General features: G+C 58.4%; 1 protein-coding gene across 1 annotated transcript in view; it reads right to left on the reverse strand.

The window, feature by feature from the left end:
* Positions 1 to 1791: 1791 nt before the first annotated feature.
* The window catches only part of LLGL2 (LLGL scribble cell polarity complex component 2), a 33347-nt gene continuing 14329 nt past the window's right edge, over positions 1792 to 20809 (reverse strand). The window contains exons 3-26 of the mRNA XM_052658165.1: positions 14341 to 14438; positions 12982 to 13063; positions 12668 to 12783; positions 12224 to 12382; positions 10428 to 10590; positions 10161 to 10293; positions 9782 to 9836; positions 9063 to 9217; positions 7361 to 7578; positions 7186 to 7253; positions 6909 to 7062; positions 6715 to 6819; positions 5799 to 6091; positions 5534 to 5684; positions 5102 to 5252; positions 4323 to 4439; positions 4055 to 4221; positions 3360 to 3624; positions 2986 to 3139; positions 2776 to 2804; positions 2505 to 2552; positions 2250 to 2292; positions 2074 to 2135; positions 1792 to 1912 (exon numbers count right to left, since the gene is read on the reverse strand). Of these exons, the coding sequence (XP_052514125.1) occupies positions 1905 to 1912; positions 2074 to 2135; positions 2250 to 2292; positions 2505 to 2552; positions 2776 to 2804; positions 2986 to 3139; positions 3360 to 3624; positions 4055 to 4221; positions 4323 to 4439; positions 5102 to 5252; positions 5534 to 5684; positions 5799 to 6091; positions 6715 to 6819; positions 6909 to 7062; positions 7186 to 7253; positions 7361 to 7578; positions 9063 to 9217; positions 9782 to 9836; positions 10161 to 10293; positions 10428 to 10590; positions 12224 to 12382; positions 12668 to 12783; positions 12982 to 13063; positions 14341 to 14438 (2994 nt within the window). The 3' untranslated portion in view covers positions 1792 to 1904. The remainder of the gene's footprint in view (positions 1913 to 2073; positions 2136 to 2249; positions 2293 to 2504; positions 2553 to 2775; positions 2805 to 2985; positions 3140 to 3359; positions 3625 to 4054; positions 4222 to 4322; positions 4440 to 5101; positions 5253 to 5533; positions 5685 to 5798; positions 6092 to 6714; positions 6820 to 6908; positions 7063 to 7185; positions 7254 to 7360; positions 7579 to 9062; positions 9218 to 9781; positions 9837 to 10160; positions 10294 to 10427; positions 10591 to 12223; positions 12383 to 12667; positions 12784 to 12981; positions 13064 to 14340; positions 14439 to 20809) is intronic.

Below are 20809 nucleotides of genomic sequence, written 5' to 3' on the forward strand. Positions count from 1 at the left end.
TCAGCCTTTCCAATGAATATTCAGGGTTGATTTCCTTTAGGATTGACTGGTTGGATCTCTTTGCAGTCCAAGGGACTCTCAAGGGTCTTCTCCAACACCACAGTTCAAAAGCATCAATTCTTCCATCTGGGTAAGCCCCTACTATTCCTCCAAGGAGAAACAAGGGAGCTTGAGTGGTCCCTGTTCCCAAATTCAGAGTGTGTCTTTAGCGGGACATGCTGGAGGGCAGGTACAGAGGATGCTCCCCCGGGGTGTCTGTCCTGAGACCTCGAACTCAGCTCCTCCTCTGCTCCCCATGCTCATCGGTGTCCTTCCAACAGGCCCTCTTCCAGCTCAGGCCAGGGGGTCTCCTGTGACCCAGGGCAGTGCCCTTGCCCCCACGAGGCTCCCAGGGCTCCCTGACTGGCCCCGGCATTTTCACTCACTTCCTGCCAACCACCCTTGGCTCTTCACTCGTTCCACTGCGAGAAGACCATGTCCTTGCATGCTGCTGTGCCTCCCTGCCCCCCAGCCAACTCCTGGTCACCTCTCCTGTCCCAGCGTATGCCTTTTTTGGCTACTCCACAAAATGTGGGATCTTAGTTCCTCAACCAGGGATCAAATCTGTGTCCCTTGCATTGGAAGCTCAAACCTCCCTTAACCAGGGAGGTCCTCTAGTCACAGCTTAATGTCACCTCCCCAGGCACATTTCTCCCAGGCCCCCAGATTTCCCTCATCTTAACACTTCCTGCACTTGTAGGGACCGTGAGCCCCACAAGGGCAGGGGCCACCTTGTCTTGGCCACCTCTGAACCTCAAGCACCAAGCATAGAGTAGGCGCTCAATGAAGACGGGTGGGGAACTTCATGGTGGTCCAGTGGTTAAGAATCTGCCTGCCAGTGCAGGAAGACACGGGTTCGATCCCTGGTCCGGCAACTAAGCCTGTGCGCCAACCACTGAGCCACGCTCTAGAGTCTGTGCTCTGCAACGAGAGGCCACCACAACAAGCCTTCGCTCTGCAACTAGAGAAAGCCCGTGCACGGCGACAAGAGCCTGTGCGCCTCAACCAACACCCAGCACAGCCAAAAATAATTTAAAAACAAGATACTGGGTAGGTAAAGATGTAGGCCAAGAAGAATCAAGTCCCTGGCTTGTTGAGACCTTAACCTCCAGGCACTGACCCCACCTCGGTGGCACCCCAGAGTCCTTCCTCGAAGTCCAGGAGAAGCCATCAAGTCAACATCCTGTGAGCATCCTCCCCTCCTGACAGCAGGGAAAGGCCAGCCAGGGGTGGCCAGGGCCCTCCTACGGCCCCCCACCCAGGGATGCAGACAGACAGACTCAATTCGGTTAACTTGTCATCATTTATTCCCAAAGAGAGAAGGCATGTGGTGTTCAGACACAACCACGCAGAGTTCATGTGTCTGATTCCAAATAGCTTAAAAGAACCAACAGATCCTCCTGAGCACCAGCCTGGTCCAGGGGATGGACCCCAGGGGGTAAAGGCAAGGAACCAGCTAACCATCGTTTCTATTTACATGGAAAAATCTCTGTACAAGCTAAAAAAAATTAAAATCTTTGGACCAGTCCAGTGAAGAGGTAATAAGGTGTTTATTAAAAACTTTTTCATCCGGAGGCAATTAACATTTATAATTTAAAACCCAACCCACTACAAAAGGGGGGGGGGGAAGGGGGGCTTCAAAACTGTGCAACTTTGACGAAGGGACCAGGAAAGTCAGGCCCCAGGGAGGGACAGCCCTGGGCTGTGGGGGTCCCCACTCTCCTGAGACCAGGAGCAGCAGCAGGCTGGACCCTGGGGTGCCCCCAGCCCCTGCACGGCCCCGTGCCGGGCTTCTCCAGTAGGCGGGGGCCCGCGGAGGAGCCCTCAGTAGTGTGATCACTGTGCAGGCGGCACACGCGTCCCGTTCACTCCGCTGCAGGAGACAGAGCACCAGAGCGTGAGCCCAGACACAGAGGCTTTCCGCCAGCAGGGCACGTGCAGGGCTGGGATGAGCCTAAGGGTCCAGGAGAGCGGGGACGGGGCCTCCTCCTCCTCCCACCCCCGCAAGCCCCGAGCAGCGCCCAGAGCCCCTACCTCCCCCGTTGCTGAGGCTGTATCCCACAGCCACTCTCTGAGAACGCCAATCGCCACAGCTCCTGTGTGGGCAAAGTCGGGGCTGTCACCGTCCACGGGACTCCAGACGAGGACCCTCATGCCCACAGCTCTCCTGGCACCTGGGGCCCGCCCCGGTGAGCCGGACAGTCACTCACCCTCGGCCTCCCTCCAGCGTGCTCTGGATCTCCTTCAGAACCCCTGCAGGGCAGAGGTGGAGAGCAGAGGCCTGGTGAGGCCGGTGTAGGCGGGGCCAGACGCCCGCCTCGCTCCCCCTTCTGCTGACCCGGTGAACCCGCCTGCCTTCAGGAAACCAGCCCGTGTTTCCACCCTGGCCTTCCAAGTACCCCCCCACCCCCACCCCTACCCCGAACATCCCTCCTGCCAGCCCCACAACTCCTGCCCCGACTCACTCTCGTCATTGAGCAGAGCGTGCTCCATCACAGGGCCCGACCTCCGCTCTGAAAGGCAGGGGCCAGGCCACGTGAGCCGTCGGCCCTCTGCTGCCCCGGCCCCCTCTCTGTGGGGGCGGGGGTGCTGGAGCCGGAGCCCAGGACCGCAAGAGGAACTGTGTGACCCCCAGCCCACATGCTGCCTGACCACCTGGGCTCCCCAACCCTCCCCAGCTGCCCTCGCCACACCTCTGCGCCCACACGCCCCCGGCCCCAGAGAGACCTGTCTTACCTTCTCCACCACTCTGGCTCCCCGAGTTCCTATGGGGAAGAGACTGTAAGGATCAGGGGCACGAGGCTCCCCACTCCGGCTGGGAAAGGGTGGGTGGGGTGGCTGGCTGAGTTTCGGGGGAAAGGGACTCTGAGCAGCCCCAAAGCTGGCACCCCAGGGAAGGTGGGGCAAGGAGTGGCTGGAGCAAAGGCCATCTGCCCTCCCACCCACCTGGCTCGGCCCAAAGACTTCTCGGGGCCTGATCCATTGCGCGGGTGGCTGCGGTTCTTTGATTCTGCTGAATCCACCAGACATCGGGGCTCAACTAGCCACTTGGTGGAAAGAGAGAAGCGCTCAAACTCGGAGGGTGAGATCAGGTAGAAACCTGGGGTTGGGGTGGAAAAGGCTGGCAGGTGAGGGCAGCCCGAGTTGGCCCTGCACGACCCACCCCCGATCCCCACCTTTGGGGTCACGAGGGACCAGAGCCTCCAACAGTTCTCTGCCTAAGGAGCCTGGCTTTGGCTGAAATACCCCAGGCTGTCCTTCCCAGCAGCCCCCGCGACGCAGTGGGAGCCCCAAACCTGGCCCGGCCGCCCCCCGCACACCTTGGCCGTATTTGGTGAAGACGCATGATGCGATGCCGCTGACATCCTCCCGGCGAATGCAGCTGTACCGCACCTGGGGCTTGAGCAGGGGCAGTGAGACCACCTGGACATCGCCCAGGTTGGTGAGGACGGCCAAGTGATGCTCCCCGTAGTCCTCGGCCCGACAGCTGCCGAAGCGGGCCGCGCTGACCCGCCGCACCCGCGAGCCCTCCAGGGCCGTGAGCTTCAGCTTCAGCCGGGCACTGACCTTGGGCAGCGTGAACACCTAGGGCGCAGGGCAGCCAGTCACACCGGTGGCCGGACCAGTTAGCACTGCTTCATCTGGCCAAGCAAGGACTTCTCGCGTCCCTGCCCGGTGCCTCTGCTGGGCCTGGCCCTTTGCCACCTGCCCAGCTTCCTGGCGAGGCCTGCTCACCCCAGTGCTCCTGCCCTCGGCACTCAGACGTGTGGTTACTGCGCTTGGACTGTGAGGATGCCAGGGTCTCTTAGTTCCCTGTCTGCATCTTCTCTCCCTTCCACAGACACGAGTCCTGCTTCAGTGTTCCTACCACTGACCCTGCGGACTCCACCAAGACCCCACTTCTCTCTGGTGCCTCTGCAGCCCTCACACAACTACATACACAACTTTAAAGGAGTCCCAGCAGCTGTCCGTTGTGGAGGGATCCCTGGGGGCCCCGCCTCCTCCCGAAAAGCACCTTGAACTGCTCCTCCGACACGACGAGCAGCTGGTGGCTCCCCTGCATGTCTGGGCTCTTTGACAGATCGTGGGCCACTTCCAGGGGCTCGGGAAGGGGCACGCTGCGTCCATCCAGCACCAGGATGCCCACCACAGGCGCTCGGTGCATTAGCTGGATCTCCTTGGCTGCGGGATGGAGATAGGCGGTGGGGATGGAGGTGAGGTTGGAGATGCCACCCTGCCCCCAGCCTAGGCAGACAAGTCCCTTCGCCCTGCCCAGCACTCACCCTGCTCCGCCCGCACTGGCTCATCCATTCTCCGCTCGGCAGGGGGCACGCGCAGGGCAAAGGCGTAGACAGTACCGCCATTGGTGCCAGCCCACAGCGAGGGGCAGTGGCGGGAACCTGCCAGCAGGCTGAGGTTTACATTTAACCCCTGACTCTGGGGCTCAAGGGAAGCCAGGAGACCTGGCTCACTACCCGTGTGACTCCAAGTTCAAGCCAGCAAACTTCACAAGCCTTTTCTCCTCTGTGAAATGGAGCTGCTGTGGGCCCTACCTATGTCCTGGTATAGACAGGAAGGGCCTGCAACGCTCCCTGACAACCAAGGGCCCCGTGAAGATGATCCCAAGCCCAGGACAGCTCAGCCCTCGAGATATAGCAGCAAAGAGCCCTCAGCCCACCCTTACCCTGGCAGGAAAAGAGACACAGTCAGCTTCCAGAGGGCCTCCTGGGTACCAGCAGGTATGTGGCATGTCCCAACACATGCAACCATTCTAGGAGGAAGCTACGCCCCATTTTATAGGGGGAGAAGCAAGACCCAGAAAGGCTAAGTGACACATCCAAGGTCACGCTTCTAGAGCACAGTGGGGCCTGGGTATGGAGCTAGGGCGACCATACTCAGAGACCTAGTTCGCACAGAGAAAGAGGAAGGCATGGGGGCTCCGGCTCTGCCCGAGCTCACGAAGGGGCAACCCTCTTAAGGGCAAATCAGCCAGCAGCTTCCAACACACCCTCAAGCACGAAGACGCTTGCCCGGGCCCCCCCATCTCAGACCGGCCACTCACTGTCCCTCAGGTAGGTGTCAGCGAAGTAGAGGGTCCGGACGAAGCCTGTGAAGGAGTCCTCTGCTGACCGTGCCTCGATCTTGCGCTGCACGGGCGCCAGCTCCATGCTCTGCAGGCCGGTCCGCTCTGCCCTGCTGCTCCCCTCCTGCACCTGCAGCGGGTGGACGTGGCCTGAGGGTGGGCACAGGCCTTCCCCGGGGGGCATCGGATTGCTCCACGCTTCCCTTCCAGGGAGGACTGGCCACCGCACCGCCTGGCCCCCCGCCATTCGCCTGGTCTCATGGACCGAGGACGTGACCCTGAGGTGTTACAGAGACTTCCATCCACACTTGGGGACAGAGAGGCACACAGAGGCAGAGCGATAGCTCCGAGGTCACGGGGTCGGGCTGGGGAGCTTGCGGCCGAAGCAGGCACGGCCTGCCCTGGCCGTACCTCTCCCGGAGGGCCGGCGGGCCGCCGCTTCCTGCTGGATGCCCGGCTGCGGCGGATCCGACGGAAGGACTGACGCAGGGACTTCTTCAGGGACTTCACACGGGACAGCGGGCCCTCCAGGGCGAGCTGGTCACTGGGGTGCAGCGTGCACCTGGGGGCCGGGGAGGGGGGACACGGGGCCGTCACGCTCTGAGGGACACCCTGCCGATTCAGGCGCTGATCCCAGACCCGGGCCCCCGCCGCCCTGGGTGGGTGGGCTGCTCACTTGACAAAGACCTGCCGCCGCTGCTGGTGGTCAAAGAGGCCAAAGCCATGGCTTGTGCCAAAGGCCACGAGCCGCCACTCAGAGTGCAGGGCCAAGGAGGTGACCACAGCCGGGGGCTGGCACTGCACCAGCACGAAGGGCTGGAAGCCAGGCTCAAAGCGCACGGGCCCTGGGCGGGCACACAGGCGCTCGTGGCCCTTCCAGCGGTAGCCCTCCTGGTCCCGCAGCAGGTCGGCCTCCACCTGCTCCACCGCGTGCTCTGCCTCCTCGTCGTTCAGCTCCAGCACGAGCACCTGGGCGGACGGCAGATGGGCTGACCCACCCCGGCTCCAGGGGACGGCTGGGCCCGGGGAACCCGATGGCAGGGGACCCAAGACACACGCCAAGGCCTAGGGTCACAAGTGCCCAACTTCTGGCCCTTAATTCTGGCTTCTGGAGGAGAAGTCGCCATCCCAAAGGCGTCCTTATAATGGGACCTGGGAACTCCTATTCACTGGGAGGAGTCAAGGCAGGTGACGCTCCTGGCGACACCATCAGTGGGCACTCAGGAGACTAGCTCCTGGCCCAGCGTGTGCATGCTAAGTCACTTCAGTTGTGTCTGACTCTTTAGACCCCATGGACTGCAGCCCGCCAAGCTCCTTTGTCCATGGGGATTCTCCAGGCAAGAATACTGGCGTGGGTTGCCATGACCTCCCTCCAGGGGATCTTCCCAACCCAGGGATCAAACCTGGTCTCATGCCTCCTGCATGGACAGGCGGTTTTTTTTTTTTTTTACCACCGAGTCACCTGGGAAGCCCAGGCTCCTGGCCCTGCTGCCCACAACCTCCCCACACAATGCTGAGAAGGAAGCTCCTGGCCTTGGACGCTGCCCTGGGTCCTCTGACCACTCCTCCCCACGCCTAGCCCGGAATGCTACCTGCCCTGCTGTGCCGGCCACAGCCAGGTAGCCGCTGTATTTGCAGAGGAAAATCTTCTGGATGCCCAGCCGAGGATCGTCACTATAGGGGTCAAAGGAGCCCACCTGCCGAGGGAGAGGAGGCCCGTGAGTGGCCTTCAGCTATGGGCCTGACCCGCCCCCATCCTCCCTGGTGCCCAAGCTCTGGGCCTCACCTTGCGGAGGGGCGGCCACTCTTCCTCGCCCTGGGCACTGAGGCTCTCGTTGGGGTCTGTGTCAGTGAGGAACACCCGCACGGTGCTGAGTTTGTAGAGCAGCCGCAGGCAGACACCCGAGGCGTCCCAGAACCGCACCGTGCCATCCTCATGCCTGTGGGCGGAACCGGCCTGCCTCCCGTCAGAGGGATGCCAGGCCGGCATGCAGCCCTCTGGGCTCTGCTCCCACCCCGCACGTCCCACCTGGCAGGAGGAGAGTGCCATCCACGTCACCTACCCTGTGAGCAGCAGGTCCCTCTGCGGCGGGGCTGGGGCCAGGCTGGTGCCGCCGTCAATGGGCCACTCCTGGAGGAGATGATGAAGTTCACGGGCGGGGCGGAGCCTGCGGTGAGGCGGGGCTGGCCCTGGGGGCGGAGCCTTCCCTGGGCGGGGCCGGGCCGGGCCGCACCTACCATGGTGGAGAAGTGTGTGCTCTGCCGGCTGCCAGCGGCTATGATGCGTTCCCACAGCTTCAGTGGGATGTTGGAGACGTGGTGGGAGCAGGTGATGGCAGAGCAGTGCAGGGAGGCCAGGTAGGGAGGCTGGACTGGCGGCCAACCAGCCGTCTGCAGGTCAATCACCACCAGCTCCTCCTCGGCCAGCACCACCAGGGCATAGGGATCATCGAAGGCTGTGGGTACAGGCCAAGGGTTAGGGGCTGCAGGAGCCACAAGGAAGCACTGTGTCCGGCCTGACCCGGTCCTGTGGAATCTGAGGCTCAGGGGCTGTAGCCAGGGAATCTGCATTTTACAAACAGGCTCAGGGACTTCCTTGGTGGTCCAGTGGCTAAGACTCCATGCTCCCAAGACAGGGAGCCTGGGTTCAGTCCCTGGCCAGGGATTGAACTAAATCCTGAATGTCGCATCTAAGGATCCTGCATGCCACAACTAAGACTGGGCACAGAAAAATACATACATTTAAATAAATATTTAAAAATAATAAATTATTAAAAACAGGCTCCAAATCCAACAATGCATAAAGAACTATATGCCATGACTAAGTGGGATTCATCCCAGGTATGTAAGGTACCCCAGGTATATCAGTATTTGAAAATCAATTAATGTAATGTATTGTGTCAACAGGCTAAAAAAGGAAAATCACATGAGTATAACACTGGGTGCAGAGAAAGTGTTTGACAAAACCCAATACCCATTTATGATAAAAAAAAAAAAAAAAAAACACAAAAAACCTCTCAGTAAAGAGAATAGAGGGGACTTCCTCAACTTGAGGAAGAATATCTAGGAAAAACCCTACAGCTGATGTAATGATTGATGGTGAGAAACTTGAAGCTTTCCCACTGACATCAGGAACAAGGCAAGGAAGCCCCCTCTCACCACTCCTATTCAAGCACTAGCTAACGCAGTAGGACAAGAAAAGGAAATAAAAGCTATGCAGATTGGGAAGGAAGAAGGAAAACTGGTTTTGTTCACAGATCACCAGTATAGGAAATCTGAAAGAACTGACCCCAAACTGGCCCTGGCTGCCAGCACGCTGTCAGATATGAGGATGGAAGGGGCTGAGAAAAAGAGGAAAAGCAGGTTCACAGTCTCCCTCCAAGGGCTGCCCGCGAGGCCTGGAGAGCACAGCCCAGGGCGACCAGAGCCGTCCCACAGCCCCCCTCACCCAGAGGCCTTGGGCCTGTCGGGTCACAGCCATTCGGGGAGGAGTCATCAGGAGATCTCCCGCCAGGCCTCCTCTCCAGATGTCGACACCGGCCCTTTCTGGTCTTGCTTGTCACCCAATTTAGGAAGCTGACTCAGCGCTCTGTTGGCCTGGCTGAGCTCCAGGAGGCCAGCTCGAATGGCTCCACCCCACAAGGAGGGCTTCACTATGTCCAAGTGAGTGTTAAACCCAATAGTGCAGATCTGGCCTGCTCTGGGCTAAGTCCCAGGTGAGCCACTGAAGGGCAAGGAGAGCTTTAGGGTGGGCAGGAGGTGTGGCCAGCAAGGACAACCCCCAGGCCAGCAGGGAAGGAAAGGGAGCAGCCCCCGGTGGGGCTGAGGGATGCAAGGGCAGCAGTGCTGGGATCACCTGCAGGACCCCCCGTCTTTGTTTATGGGGGGGCCTGCCCTCCAGACCCACTCCCGCCCTCCACACCCACTCCCGCCTGCCTACCGGCCGCAGGGTCCACCTCGACGAGGACAGTGAAGTCAATGACGCGGGAGGTGAAGTCGAAGGCTGTCTGCTGGCCGTTGTGGACCACCGAGATGCAGTGGCGGTCCCCGTAGCTGGCCCGTGGCATGCCGCCCTGGAAGATGGTGAAGGGCAACCTGGTAGGCACAGAAGAGCAGGGGTGGGCTGGGGCTCACCTCGTGGCTGAGCCGGCCCAGGGACAGTCCTGTGACTGGCCTCCAGGGCAGGGCCTGGGAGGGCGGCCAGTCTCGGGGCGAGTGTGCACTCAAGGTTCCCAGGAGGGGCTGGGGTGGACCCCTGCTTGTCCCAACTCAATAGGCCGGGAGAACGTGGGGGTGAGCAGCAGGGCACGCAGGCTATGGGCTGAGTCTCTGCCACCACACCCACTTCAATCAGACCCCATCACCCTTTTCTGCTTCTGTGTCAAGTTTCCCTGTATGATTCTGTTTGGTAAGACAGAGTTTGGAACCTGCTGATCTGAATTCTCTCTCCAGAGGGTGAAAGGGAAAGAAAGGGAATATTTTTTTCAGGAATTTGCCAGAGATAGATATGAATGTCCACCTCTCTGTTGCCTGGAGACCCAGATGTGGGACCCAAAGGCATCCTTTATGTACCATCTTCCCCAGGAAGAGGCCTGACCAGCCTTTTTAGCTCTCTAGGAAGACTCTAGAAAGGGAATAGGACAGGGCACTGATACCTACCCCTGCTTGGTGGTCAGCCAGAAGATTTTGGTAATAGCTTTGCAAGGAAAAGGACCTAAAAGAGAAGGAACGAGCTTGAATGCTCCTCCTGCTTTCAGAGGCCCGTGGGCCGCAGCACAGACCCCTGCGCGCTCACAGAGCGCATCTAGGCTTAGGAGTCTTGCCCGGAGCAGTGCCCAGAGAAAGCCACACAGTGGGCGTCAGAAAACCCGCCGTGTGGCTGTCATCACTGCCTTCACCCTCTCCACCCTCTCTGGGCCCCAGCTTTGCTCCTCTGAGTTGGGTACCTACACCTGGAAACCAGGAGATTGGCTGGGGACTGGAGAGGACACTGCCCCGCTCACTGGCGGGTGGCCCCGGCGGCGGGCAGAGCACTGACCGTAAGGCACACAGCTGCGCAGGGGCTCCGGCTGCGGGCTGTCGCTGACCATGCGCCATTGGCAGTAGCTGCCGTCAGAATGGCAGGTGACGATCAGACGGCTGTCCCGCTGCCAGAAGACGTTTTCCAGTTGCTTCAGGGTGGGAAAGAAGAAACAGCGTGCGTGGGCTGGGGCTGGGGGGTGGTCCCATTGCCTGTGCCCCCCTGCCTCAGACAGGGGCTGGATGTGTCAGGTGGGCGCCGGGGAGCAGCGGGTGACACCCCTACCTGGCTGCTGAGGAAATGACAGAGCACGCGGCTGCCCTGCAAGTCCCAGATGACGACGAGACCCCGGCTGTAGCCAATAAGGATCTGGTTGGGGTCCCAGGGATGCTCCTGCAGAGCCTCCACCATCTCAAACACCCGTCGGTGGCGTGCCTCCTCTGGCAACCTGGGCAAAGGGACACTGTGAGCCAGGTCACCAGCCACCAACGCAGCATGGCTGAGAGTGTTGGCCACCCATTAACTACATACACAGCACCCGCAAAGCAGTGGGCGCTGAATGTGTCAAGCATGGAAAGACTGCTAAGATGCAGTCGTCAAGGGGAGAGAGAAGGAATGCATAGAGATGGAGAAAACCCCCCAAGGATGCAGACACAGGGGGTACAACCACCAGGAAAGGCCAGGATGTGGTTTCTAGGAAAGTCCATGTGATGGTTACCTCTGGGGGAGGGAGGGAGTTGTGACTGAGAGGGGCAGGAGGGGGATCCTGGGTTGGTAGGGGCGGGGCTGGCAAAGTTCTCTCTTTGCCCAGAGTTGGCTGCATGGACACTCGCTTAACAAGAATCTGTTAAAATGTACATTCAAATTTAGTGCATTTCTGTAAGGCAGTGGCATTCCATAAAAATAGTTTTTAAGCCCCACAAAACAAAACTCTGTTATCAGTTCTTGTGGCCTTGAGCCCCTCCTCCTTTTCTGGGCCTGGAATGCTGATGTGAAGTCTGGAGGTGTTGCAGCCAACAGAAGCCTATGAGGCAGCAGGCACGGGACCAAGAGCCAACACCAAGGATGAAATGGAAACAGCCTGAATCCTGAGGGCGCTTCTATGCTCAAACCCAAACCTAACTTGGTACATTTAAAACAAGGATTTAAACTCATAGGAGGGATTCCCAGGGCACTCAGGCTAGGAAAGCCCAGCAAGGGCTCCTCCCTGACCGACTAAATGCCCACCGGTGTGGGTGAGGTGGGTGCTGGCTCGGCCACAATGAGCAGGTCCTTCCGCTGTCCTGCCTGCAGGCCAGGCGGCCCTGTTGAGCACCAGCCATGCCCGGCCCCCTGCAAACAGTACTGCTCCAACCATGGTCACACTGCCCAGTGTGACTCTACCCCGCCCAGCACTCAGAGGGACCCAGCCCCAAGCCTGGGCCGGAGCCCTGAGGAAGCTCGAGCCTGAAGGGGCTGCACATCCCGGCCCTGCGGTCTCCACGGGCTCCTGCTGGACTCTTCCGCTGCCTCCCTTTGGGGACCTGGCACGCCCTCCCCACCCCCAGACCTGATCTGAACTCCTCTCTACTTCAGACACCACCGTCCAGGAGCAAAGATTCTGAAACGATCCCAAGAACCCTACACGTTGTGGCCGTCGGGTGTCTGGGGCCATGGAGCCTGCCTGCGAGCAAACAAGTAGCCAAGACTCCAAAATGTGAGCATCAGCAGAAGCTGCCCATTCGACCAGGGAGGTCTGGGCCTTGTCTGCCCTGTGGCGGAGCCCCCGGGCTTTGAAAGGGGTGGTACCGGTGCCAGGGACACCGGGCTGAGAGCGACATTGTTGCACGGTCTTTATGAGCCTCCTTTTTCTCCCCTTTAAATGGGATGACAAGTACTCCCAAGACCCCTTTTGGTGCTGGGGTGCTAATATTTTGGAGGGCGAGATTCTCAGTTTGGGGGACAGGTTGGGGGGTGCTCAGAGTCTGCCCTCCTGTCCCCACAGACTTTCCAGGAGAGAAATGATAAGCTCCTGAGGCATCACTGGTGTGGAAGGGAGTGGGCCGCGTCCACCTCGAGGGCATGAGGGGCCCGGGGCTCACCGCTGCAGCACGGCATCTGAGCTGATGGCCTGGTCCTCCAGCGCGTGAAAGGCCGGCAGTTGCACTGCGAACACGTTGCCGCTCTCGGTGCCCAGGTAGAGCAGCTGGCGGGAGGAGTGTGGCAGGACCACAGTGATCTGCGTGGCGCTGGGGGCAGCCCTGCAGATGGGAAGGACGGCCTGTGAGCCGGCTGCTGCCCAGGCAAAGGGGGACCCACGGCGGGGGCGGGGGGGCGGAATCCCGCGATTCCCTCAGTGGCGCCAGGGACACCCAGGCCTGGGGTGCCCTTTAATGGCGTCCACAGCGATTCAGACCGCATAAACATATTTACTGTTTTCTGCCAAGGCTGCAGACTGATGGCAGAGAGCTGGGGCTCAGGATGGGGGGAGGCAGCCCGCAGCCCAGCCTGCTTCCTGGCTGGGGGCGACAAGACTGAGTTCTCACCCTGGGGGGCCACGTAGCGTGAACGTCTCATCTTCCTGCAGCTCCGACACCCCACCTTTGACTTTCAGGCTCCACAGGTGCAGGCTGTTGTCATCCAGCAGGGTGACCAGCTGGCACTGGGGAGGGAACGGGGCGGGAGTGGCCGGTCTCGTTAACCAGGGCGGGGCAGTGTTCCCGTGGCCTCAACACACCGGGGCTGCCCAGGGTGTCATTGCAGAGATGCGGATCATGAACTGCGGCTGGGGAAAGGCAAGTTTGTCCCGGGTCCTCTCATTAGCACCAAACCCACTAAGAAGGGCGTGGGGTGGGCTCACCTGGCCAGGCAGGAAGTGGATCTGCACCACAGCATTGTTCTCGTGGTGCAGGCCCATGAACTCCACCCCTGGGGCACCATAGCTAGGAGGAGAGGGCTCAGGAAACAGCTCCAGAAGGCAGGACCCCCCCCCCCGCCCCCACCCCCCGGCCTGCCCTCGGAGTGCAAGTACTCAGCAGAGAGGGGCTCCCTCCCCCAGGCAGCGGGACCCCTCTGTGTGGCGGGGGTCAGGTGGGGAGGAGGCAGAAGTAGGCTGGCGAGGACAAGGTCCAGCAACCTGACCCCCGAGGGGGAAGTCAGCCAATTAGGGAGGGCTGCCGCAGGCAGGCCGGCGGGGCTGACTTCTTAGAAGGGTGAAGCCTCATTTTGGCAACTGTCAGCCTGCCCACTGCAGCCCCAGCCTCCCTGAACCCCAAAACCTGAGCTGTAGGAGACCATCAGCCACCACATGGTGGCACTGGTGAGGAGACACACAGCAGGCACCTGTGGGCCCACCCACGGCAACCGGGGAGTGCGAGTCTTAGCATTGAGAGCTGTAACAAGGATATGGCCGTGGGCCGGCAATGATTAACCAGCTGAGGGAGGGCTGAGCCCTGTGGGACCTGGCCTCTGCACCCCTGTGCGTACACCACCCCCTGCCTAGCTCCCCGCCCCCATCCGGCAGCAGAGGAGCAGGAGGGAGTTACTGCTTTGCCGAAGGAAGTGCCAGCTGGGCTCTCCCCGTGTGACCCCTACCCCCACCTCCCAGTCCCCCTGGGTCCCACCCTGGGGGCTCAGGTCAGATCCAGGGGTGGGACTCACAGACTTGTAGCCCAGCCCAGGCCAGATGACCTGAGCAGTGATCCTCCGTCCTGGCTTCTGAAATAGACCCACGGGACCATGTTGACCCTCAGGCCAGGGAAAGACTGTAAGGACAACCAACCTGTGTGCGTGCATGTGTGTGTCTATGTAGACTGTCTCTGCCAACCTGTGTGTGTGTCTATATGTGTATGAGGGAGTGCACATGACCAGGGGTAGAAACTAGAAGAGCAGCTGCCTTAGGACAGCTCCTCTGACTCAAGGCCACCCTGTCTCTAGTTTGGACAGAGCCCTGGGGCCAGTCGACTAATTCTTCCGGGGTGGGGGTGGGGAAAGAGAAACAACCACAGCACCACTGCTCAGCCCATCCCCACCCTGCACTCGCTGCATTCAGGGCTGACTCCTAAGAGGGTACTTGGAACGTCCCTGGAATGAGAGGGGTCATCCGCAACTTGTTTTTATATGGACAGTGGAGGAGTCTTTTCTCGAATCTCAGCAATGCCAAGGCCCCCAGCCCTTCCAGGGCCTCCCTGGGTGGGAGCCAGGAGGACAGAAAGGATACAGCTTGACAGCTCCGGAGCGGGTGCCGATGGCCAGGATGCGCAGGGAGGGGCTGTAGCCGAGAGCGCTGGGCTGGTGGGGGAAGCCATGCTCCACTGTCTGCAATGAGAACCAGGCGAGCACGGGCCTGCAGACACGTTCCCTCTGCCCCTCCACAGCTGGGGGCAGGGGTCAGCACCGGAGGGTGGAGCTGCAGGACAGAGCCACCGGTAGCTGGAAGGAGGAATTCAGTCGCGTCCCAGTCCCTAGCTGGACCCACCTGGGCCACACCCTCTGCCCATTCCTGACCTGGTCCTTGGCCACGTGGACCTCCCTGGGAGCTCATTCTCCCCAGACGCCTCGGGGGCCCCCTGCTCTCCAGGAACTCTGACACGGTTACTCCACTGCCTACCCTGTGGGGAGCCTACCCAGCCCTCCTGCCGGGGTGCAGGGCAAGTCTGCGGGGCTGGCACAGGGGAGGCACCAGGCCGTTTGGAAGCCCGGCTGCATCACAGCTCCAGGTGGGCGTGTGGGGTCCGACAGAACCCACAGCCGCCCTTCCTGACTCTGGGCGACCCAAGGCTCCTCCAGCGCTGAACCCCTGCCACTGTAAGCTCTCTTCCACCATCTTCCCACGGAGGAAGCTTCTGGAGTGCTTCTTTGCTCATTTCTCTTTCTAGAAATAATACATGTGGTAGAAAACCTGGAACATACAAAGGAACTTGAGAAAGAAAACAAAAGTCACCCACACTCTTACGACCAGAGTAACCCTTGCTAGCAAGGCCGTGTGTCCCACTGTAGGTGTGTGTGGTTGTATACTTGCAGATAGCGACTTCAGAGGAAGACACACACTCGATGTTTTCACTTATATGTGGAATCTAACAAAACACAACCACTAGTGAACATAACCAAAAGAAGCAGACTCACAGATGTAGAGAACGAACTAGAGGTTACCAGTGGGAAGGGGTCAGGAAGGGCATACAGAGGTGGGGAGTGCGAGGTACAAATGACTGAGTCTAAGACAGGCTCAAGGACGTCCCATACAATGTAGGGAATAGAGCCAACCCTTTGTAATAACTGTGGTTTCCCCGATAGCTCAGTTGGTAAAGAATCTGCCTATAATGCAGGAGACCCTGGTTTGATTCCTGGGTCAGGAAGATCTGCTGAAGAGTAGGACACAACTGAGCAACTTGAATACTTTGCAATAACTGTAAATGGAAGTAACCGTTCTAAACAATTTTTTTTTTAATTTTGGGATTTCCCTGGAGATCCAGTGGTTAAGACGCTGTACTTCCACTGCAGCGGGTACAGGTTTGGTCCCTGGTTAGAGAATACATATATATACACATAAGTTTTAAATTTTTTTAATAAAAATATAAAGTATAAATTAAAAAAACAAACAAAAAAAGCAGAGACTTAGGTTGGACCACACCACATGGATATATACACATATAGCTCTATGTTCGGTCTTCCTACCTAAAGCCAGCCCAGGCTGTTCAAAGCACCCAAGTGACTTTTTAAAAAATTATTATTTTATTTAAATTTTTGCTGCACTTCACAGCTTGTAGGATCTTAGTTTCTCAATCAGGGATTGAACCCAGGCCATGACAGTGCCAAGTCTCAACCATTAGACCACCAGGGAACTCCTAAAATGACTTTTAAATGGCTGAAGAAGAGTCTTCAGGGGGAGGCACCCTAACTCACTAGGCCTCTATTATTGAGTATTTACTTTGTTACCCGAGGTTTTGCAACTGGCGGTTACACTGATGACTATTCTTGCTCTCCTATCTCTGCCTATAACTAAGTATTTCCTTAGGCAGATGTCCAGGGGTGGAATTACAGGTTAAAAATGTATGGATGTAAGCACTAGAGACGGAGATTGACAAACCATCTTCAGGAGGGTTTTCACCTGTTTCTCAGTTGGCAAGCCTCAACCCCTAGTCCCCACTCCAGGGGATACTGAACCTATAGAGCTAGGTCAGAGTGGGACACAGGATGTCAGCCACCTACTTGGAAGATATTTTTTCTTTTAAACCATGGAGACTGTCCTGCAGAAAAAGGCTTCCCCTGTGAGGCAGCTCTCTGTAGGCCCAAGGCTCTGCTCTGGGCTTCACTTGGCCTCCAAGGAGCAGAGAGAGATAAGTCCTGGTGACAGCTGGGGCGATAGCTTAGCAAACCCAACTGCTGCCTGCCTGCCCGCCCTGGCCAGTGGATCCAGGAAGGAGGCCCTGTGCTGGGGTCGACCAGGGGGCGAGAGCTCCAAAGAGTGGCTATTCTGGGATGCATAGGTGTGGGCCCCCTCAGGCCCTGTTCTCTGCCAGGGACACAGTCTGCCCTCTAAGTGGCTGTACCTAGAAGGGGGCAGCAGTGGGCCGGCAGGAACCCCCACCCGCTCCAGTCCAGGTTCTTGTTCAGCTATGCAAAAAATGCAGAGCCTGGAAAAGCCTTGGGGAGATAGCAGGGTATCTGGAATGTAAACATTTCCCAGGAAAAGGAGGGTGATGCGGTGTGTGGGACAAGCTGCCCCAGGAGCTCCCCCCGGCCGGCCCCAGGTTGCTGGGGCCTCCCTGGGCTGACAGCATTTTCCCATCATCACCAGCAGAAGCAGCTCAAGGCCAAAGCCTCTGGAATTTGGAGGACTCTGGAGGAAGCACCCAGCAGGAGCCTGGTGGGGGGCCCAAGCCCTGACGCCCTGTAAAATACCCATAAACCATGAGTAGATCCTGCGCCCTCGCAATGTGGCTACTGCCACTAAGAAACTGAACTTCTAATTGTATTTAACTTAAATTCAAGTATGGGCCCTCACAATTCAGTAATTAGAAAACTTTCCAGGTTATGTTCTTGGGTTCCAGAGCAACAGGGGCTGGAGTCAGGCAGGCCAGAGCGTTGAATTTCCTTTTTCAACTGTAAATCTTCCAACTGCTAAACATAGATCACGTGTTCCAAAAGAAAACGTAATGGCCGAATTGAGATGTGCAGTAAGTATAGAATAATCCTTTTTATTAAAAAAAAAAAAATTAAGAAAATCTAATATCTGTTGACTACATGTTGAAACAATAACATTTTGGATATATTGGGTTGAACAGAATACCTCATCAAAATTAAACTCACTTGTTTAAAAACTGTAATGTGGCTCCGACAACATTTTAAATTGCATACGTCTCATATTCCCATCGGATTAGGGTGCTGCCTTAGACACGTCTGCCTCGGAACACTGGCAGGAAAGTCAAGCCAAAGAGAAAACAGCTTTCCGTCAGGGGCTCAGGCCACACGTTCTCCTAATATCTCACCCGAGTCACTCCTGGTGCAGGTCACTCTTTCCTTCAACAGCAGCGGGAGATAAAGGTCAGGTCTATGGTTCAATCACTTGTACTCATAGCTCATTTCCTTTCGAGTCCTGAGGACACTATGCCACCCTTCCCTCCCAAACCACATTCTTTCTCATAGGCTGGTTTAGAAAGAACAGGAACTGAGTCAGGCCCACGAAACTTAGAATCCTCAGTTACCACTTAAAAGGTGTTTGGAGCTGGGCGAGCTACGTTGCCTCATTTCACGTGTGGTCCCCAGGACGATCCTAAAGACTGCATTGAGCAGGGCTGCCTTTAGCTTGGACAAGATGAGCCTCAGGGCTCAGCTGGCCTCACAGGGCAAAGGCCTGCTCCTTAAGGCCCCTGCCTCCTTCAAAGATTCTCTCTCATTCCCTCATATCCCTCAAGGTGTCTTCTCCAAGTTGACAACTTGGGAGGGACCAAAGCTCCCTTAAAAACAAATTAATGGAGGAATTCCCTGGTGGTCCAGTGGTTAATACCCCATGCTTCCAATGCAGGTGTGGGTTTGATCTCTGGTTGGGGAAACAAGACCCCACGTGCCTCACAATGTGGCTGAAACAAAACAAAATGGGAGAGAATTTAATGGTGACCCTAACTGGCTCAGTCAATCCTAAAGGAAACCCGATGCTGAAGCTTCAATACTTTGGCCACCTGATGTGAAGAGCCAACTCATTGGAAAAGACCCTGATGCTGGGAAAGACTGAAGGCAGGAAGAAAAGGGGACGACAGAGGATGAGATGGTTGGATGGCATCACTGACGCGATGGACGTGAGTTTGAGCGAACTCTGGGAGATAGTGAAGGACAGGGAAGCCTGGCGTGCTGCAGTTCATGGGGTCATAGAGTCACACTGAACAACAACTAACTGGCTGGGGCCAAGAGAGTGGATTCGAGTGTAATTAGTGTGGAGACGGGGGCTTCCCCAGGTCCGGGAGTGGGCACAGTGGCCCTGCTTCCACAGGCAAATAAGACCCACAAACCCCTGACTGAGGCAAAGCGACATGAGGAATACGCGCTTGGGGACCCAGCAGAACAAGGAGCCGTGGGGACCCCAGGCCAGTTATGAGGGGCCTCGGTGGTCTTGCTGGGGTTTGGATATGGGGAGAGAAGAGAGGTCAGTGAAAGCCTGGAGGGGAACAGGCAGGAGGTGGACCCCCAGGGCCGGAGACGCTGGGAGAAGCAGAGGCTTCCACAAGGCACTGTGGCCTGCGCTCTGGGTGCCCCCCACGCTCAGTTGCTCCTCTCTCCAACTCCTCTCGGCCTTTGAAGACTCGGTTCCCCTGCCTGGAGCACCAGGCCCAGGTTGGCAGCGTTCCCCCAGGCTGGCGGAGGGTTTAGGCACAGTTCCAGGACCCCAGAGCACGGCAGATATCAGACCTCCCTTAAAGGAAGTAGCCCCCGGGTACGGGAGGGGCTCAGCCCCAGGGTTGGGGGGGCCCCTGTGTGGACTTCTAAGGCACAGAGCAACCCCCATCAGCCCTCCGCCCAGGACGCAGGCCCGGCCCTCCCAGCCGCCTCCAGCTCCGGTTCAAAGCAGAGGCTGATCAGAGCCTGGCAGCTGTGGGCTGTCCTCCCCTACCTCCCAGGCCCAGCATCCAGCCTACCTGGCACTGTCCCCGCCCTGCTACCTGGCTCAGGTGACCTCTGCCAAGAGAAGGGAGAACAATGAACCCTTTTGACAGGGAGTTGGGAAAGGAGAGATTTGTAGGAGCCGCCAGACTGCAACATTAGCCCGGTGCAGAGAGAAAGCCCGTCTGTCTCAATCAGGTTCCCCAGAAGGAGGACAGCAGAGGGAGGGAGAGAACAGAGGTCCCCCCTGCGCCCAGAAAAGGGGGATCCCGTCCAAGATCGAGGGCTGAGGAGCCCCTATCACTTGCCGGAGGTGGGGAGGAAGGCTGCCCAGGGGTGCCTGGGGGTGTGCTGGGGGACGGAGTAGGGGACAGGGAGGCACTGGCCCAGACTGGGTGTGGTCAGCCCAGATTCCTGGTGCTGGCAGCAACCTGGCCCTCCCTGGGAGCCTGTCACCTGACACCAGGGGCCCAGCCATGCAAAAGCCAGGACCAGACCGCCCTGGACAGGGGCAGCTGGTCAGGAACACGCTGTTTGTTCAGGGCCTGGGGTGGGGGAGGGTGGTCCCAGGCAGGAAGGGCCCAGGCACCCTTATCAGCTGGCTGGCAGGTCTCACCAGGGAGGCCGGGCCTCGAGGGATTTTTCAAGGAAGAGATTTTACTTAACCTGACCGACGTGCCCTCGGGGTCCCTTCCTCCCTCCTGTGGGTCCCACAGTTCCTACATGTGGTCCCCGGCGGCCCTGCTAGCATGGCCAGCCGACTCCTCTGTCCTCCCGACCAGACCAAGGACCCAGCATGCGGCACGGTAAGAGTCAGGGCCAGCACCCTGAGGCCTTGGCTGTGGACAGATGGAACTGGGTGCTGTGTTCCAAGTCGGTGCCCTCCAGGTGCTCAGGCCGTGCAAGCATGGAGCCCTCAGTTTCACCTGCAGAAGCGGGAACACTACCACCTGAGTCGTCAGGAGGAGGCGAAGACGAGGCTGACCCTGTAGGGCACCAGCCATTTGTGGGCGCCATTCAAAGCAATTTAACTTACTCAGCTTACCACCGGGGTGGAGGGGTTACTGTAATACCCACTTTACAGATGAGGAACCTGAGGAGCAGAGAGAGTGACGTTTCTGCAGTCACTCAGTGAGCTGGCATCTAGACCCAGACCACCTGGCTCCAGAGCCCTTCGCTGCCTGGCCCAGAGTCCCCGGTGAACCGGAGCTGCCCTTCAGACAATCAGCCCCCAGCAGGGGCTTCCGAGCATCTGTCCACAGACAGTGCTCCTTCCCAAAGACACAGGACGTGCCGCTCTCTCTGAGGCACCTCCCTTGCAGCGAGTGTCAAAGAGTTTCACCAGAAGGTGATGGAGGGAGAGACCCAGCGCTGGTTTAGAAGTGGGCATCTGCAAGCCACTTGGGACTGGCCAATGATGGTGCCAAGTCCCACTTCCCAGCTCGGTGCCCTGCAGACCAGCCCTTCCAGGGCGGACACTGACTGCTTCCCCAGATGTGAGGCTCTGAGCTCCAGCTCTGTGCATCCCACTGTCTGCTGGGACCTGGTCACACACCTCTGCTGGAGGGTGCCAAGACCGTCCAAGTTCAACGTCG

Source organism: Budorcas taxicolor, chromosome 19 (assembly GCF_023091745.1).
Source record: "Budorcas taxicolor isolate Tak-1 chromosome 19, Takin1.1, whole genome shotgun sequence".
Taxonomy (NCBI): Eukaryota; Metazoa; Chordata; class Mammalia; order Artiodactyla; family Bovidae; genus Budorcas; species Budorcas taxicolor.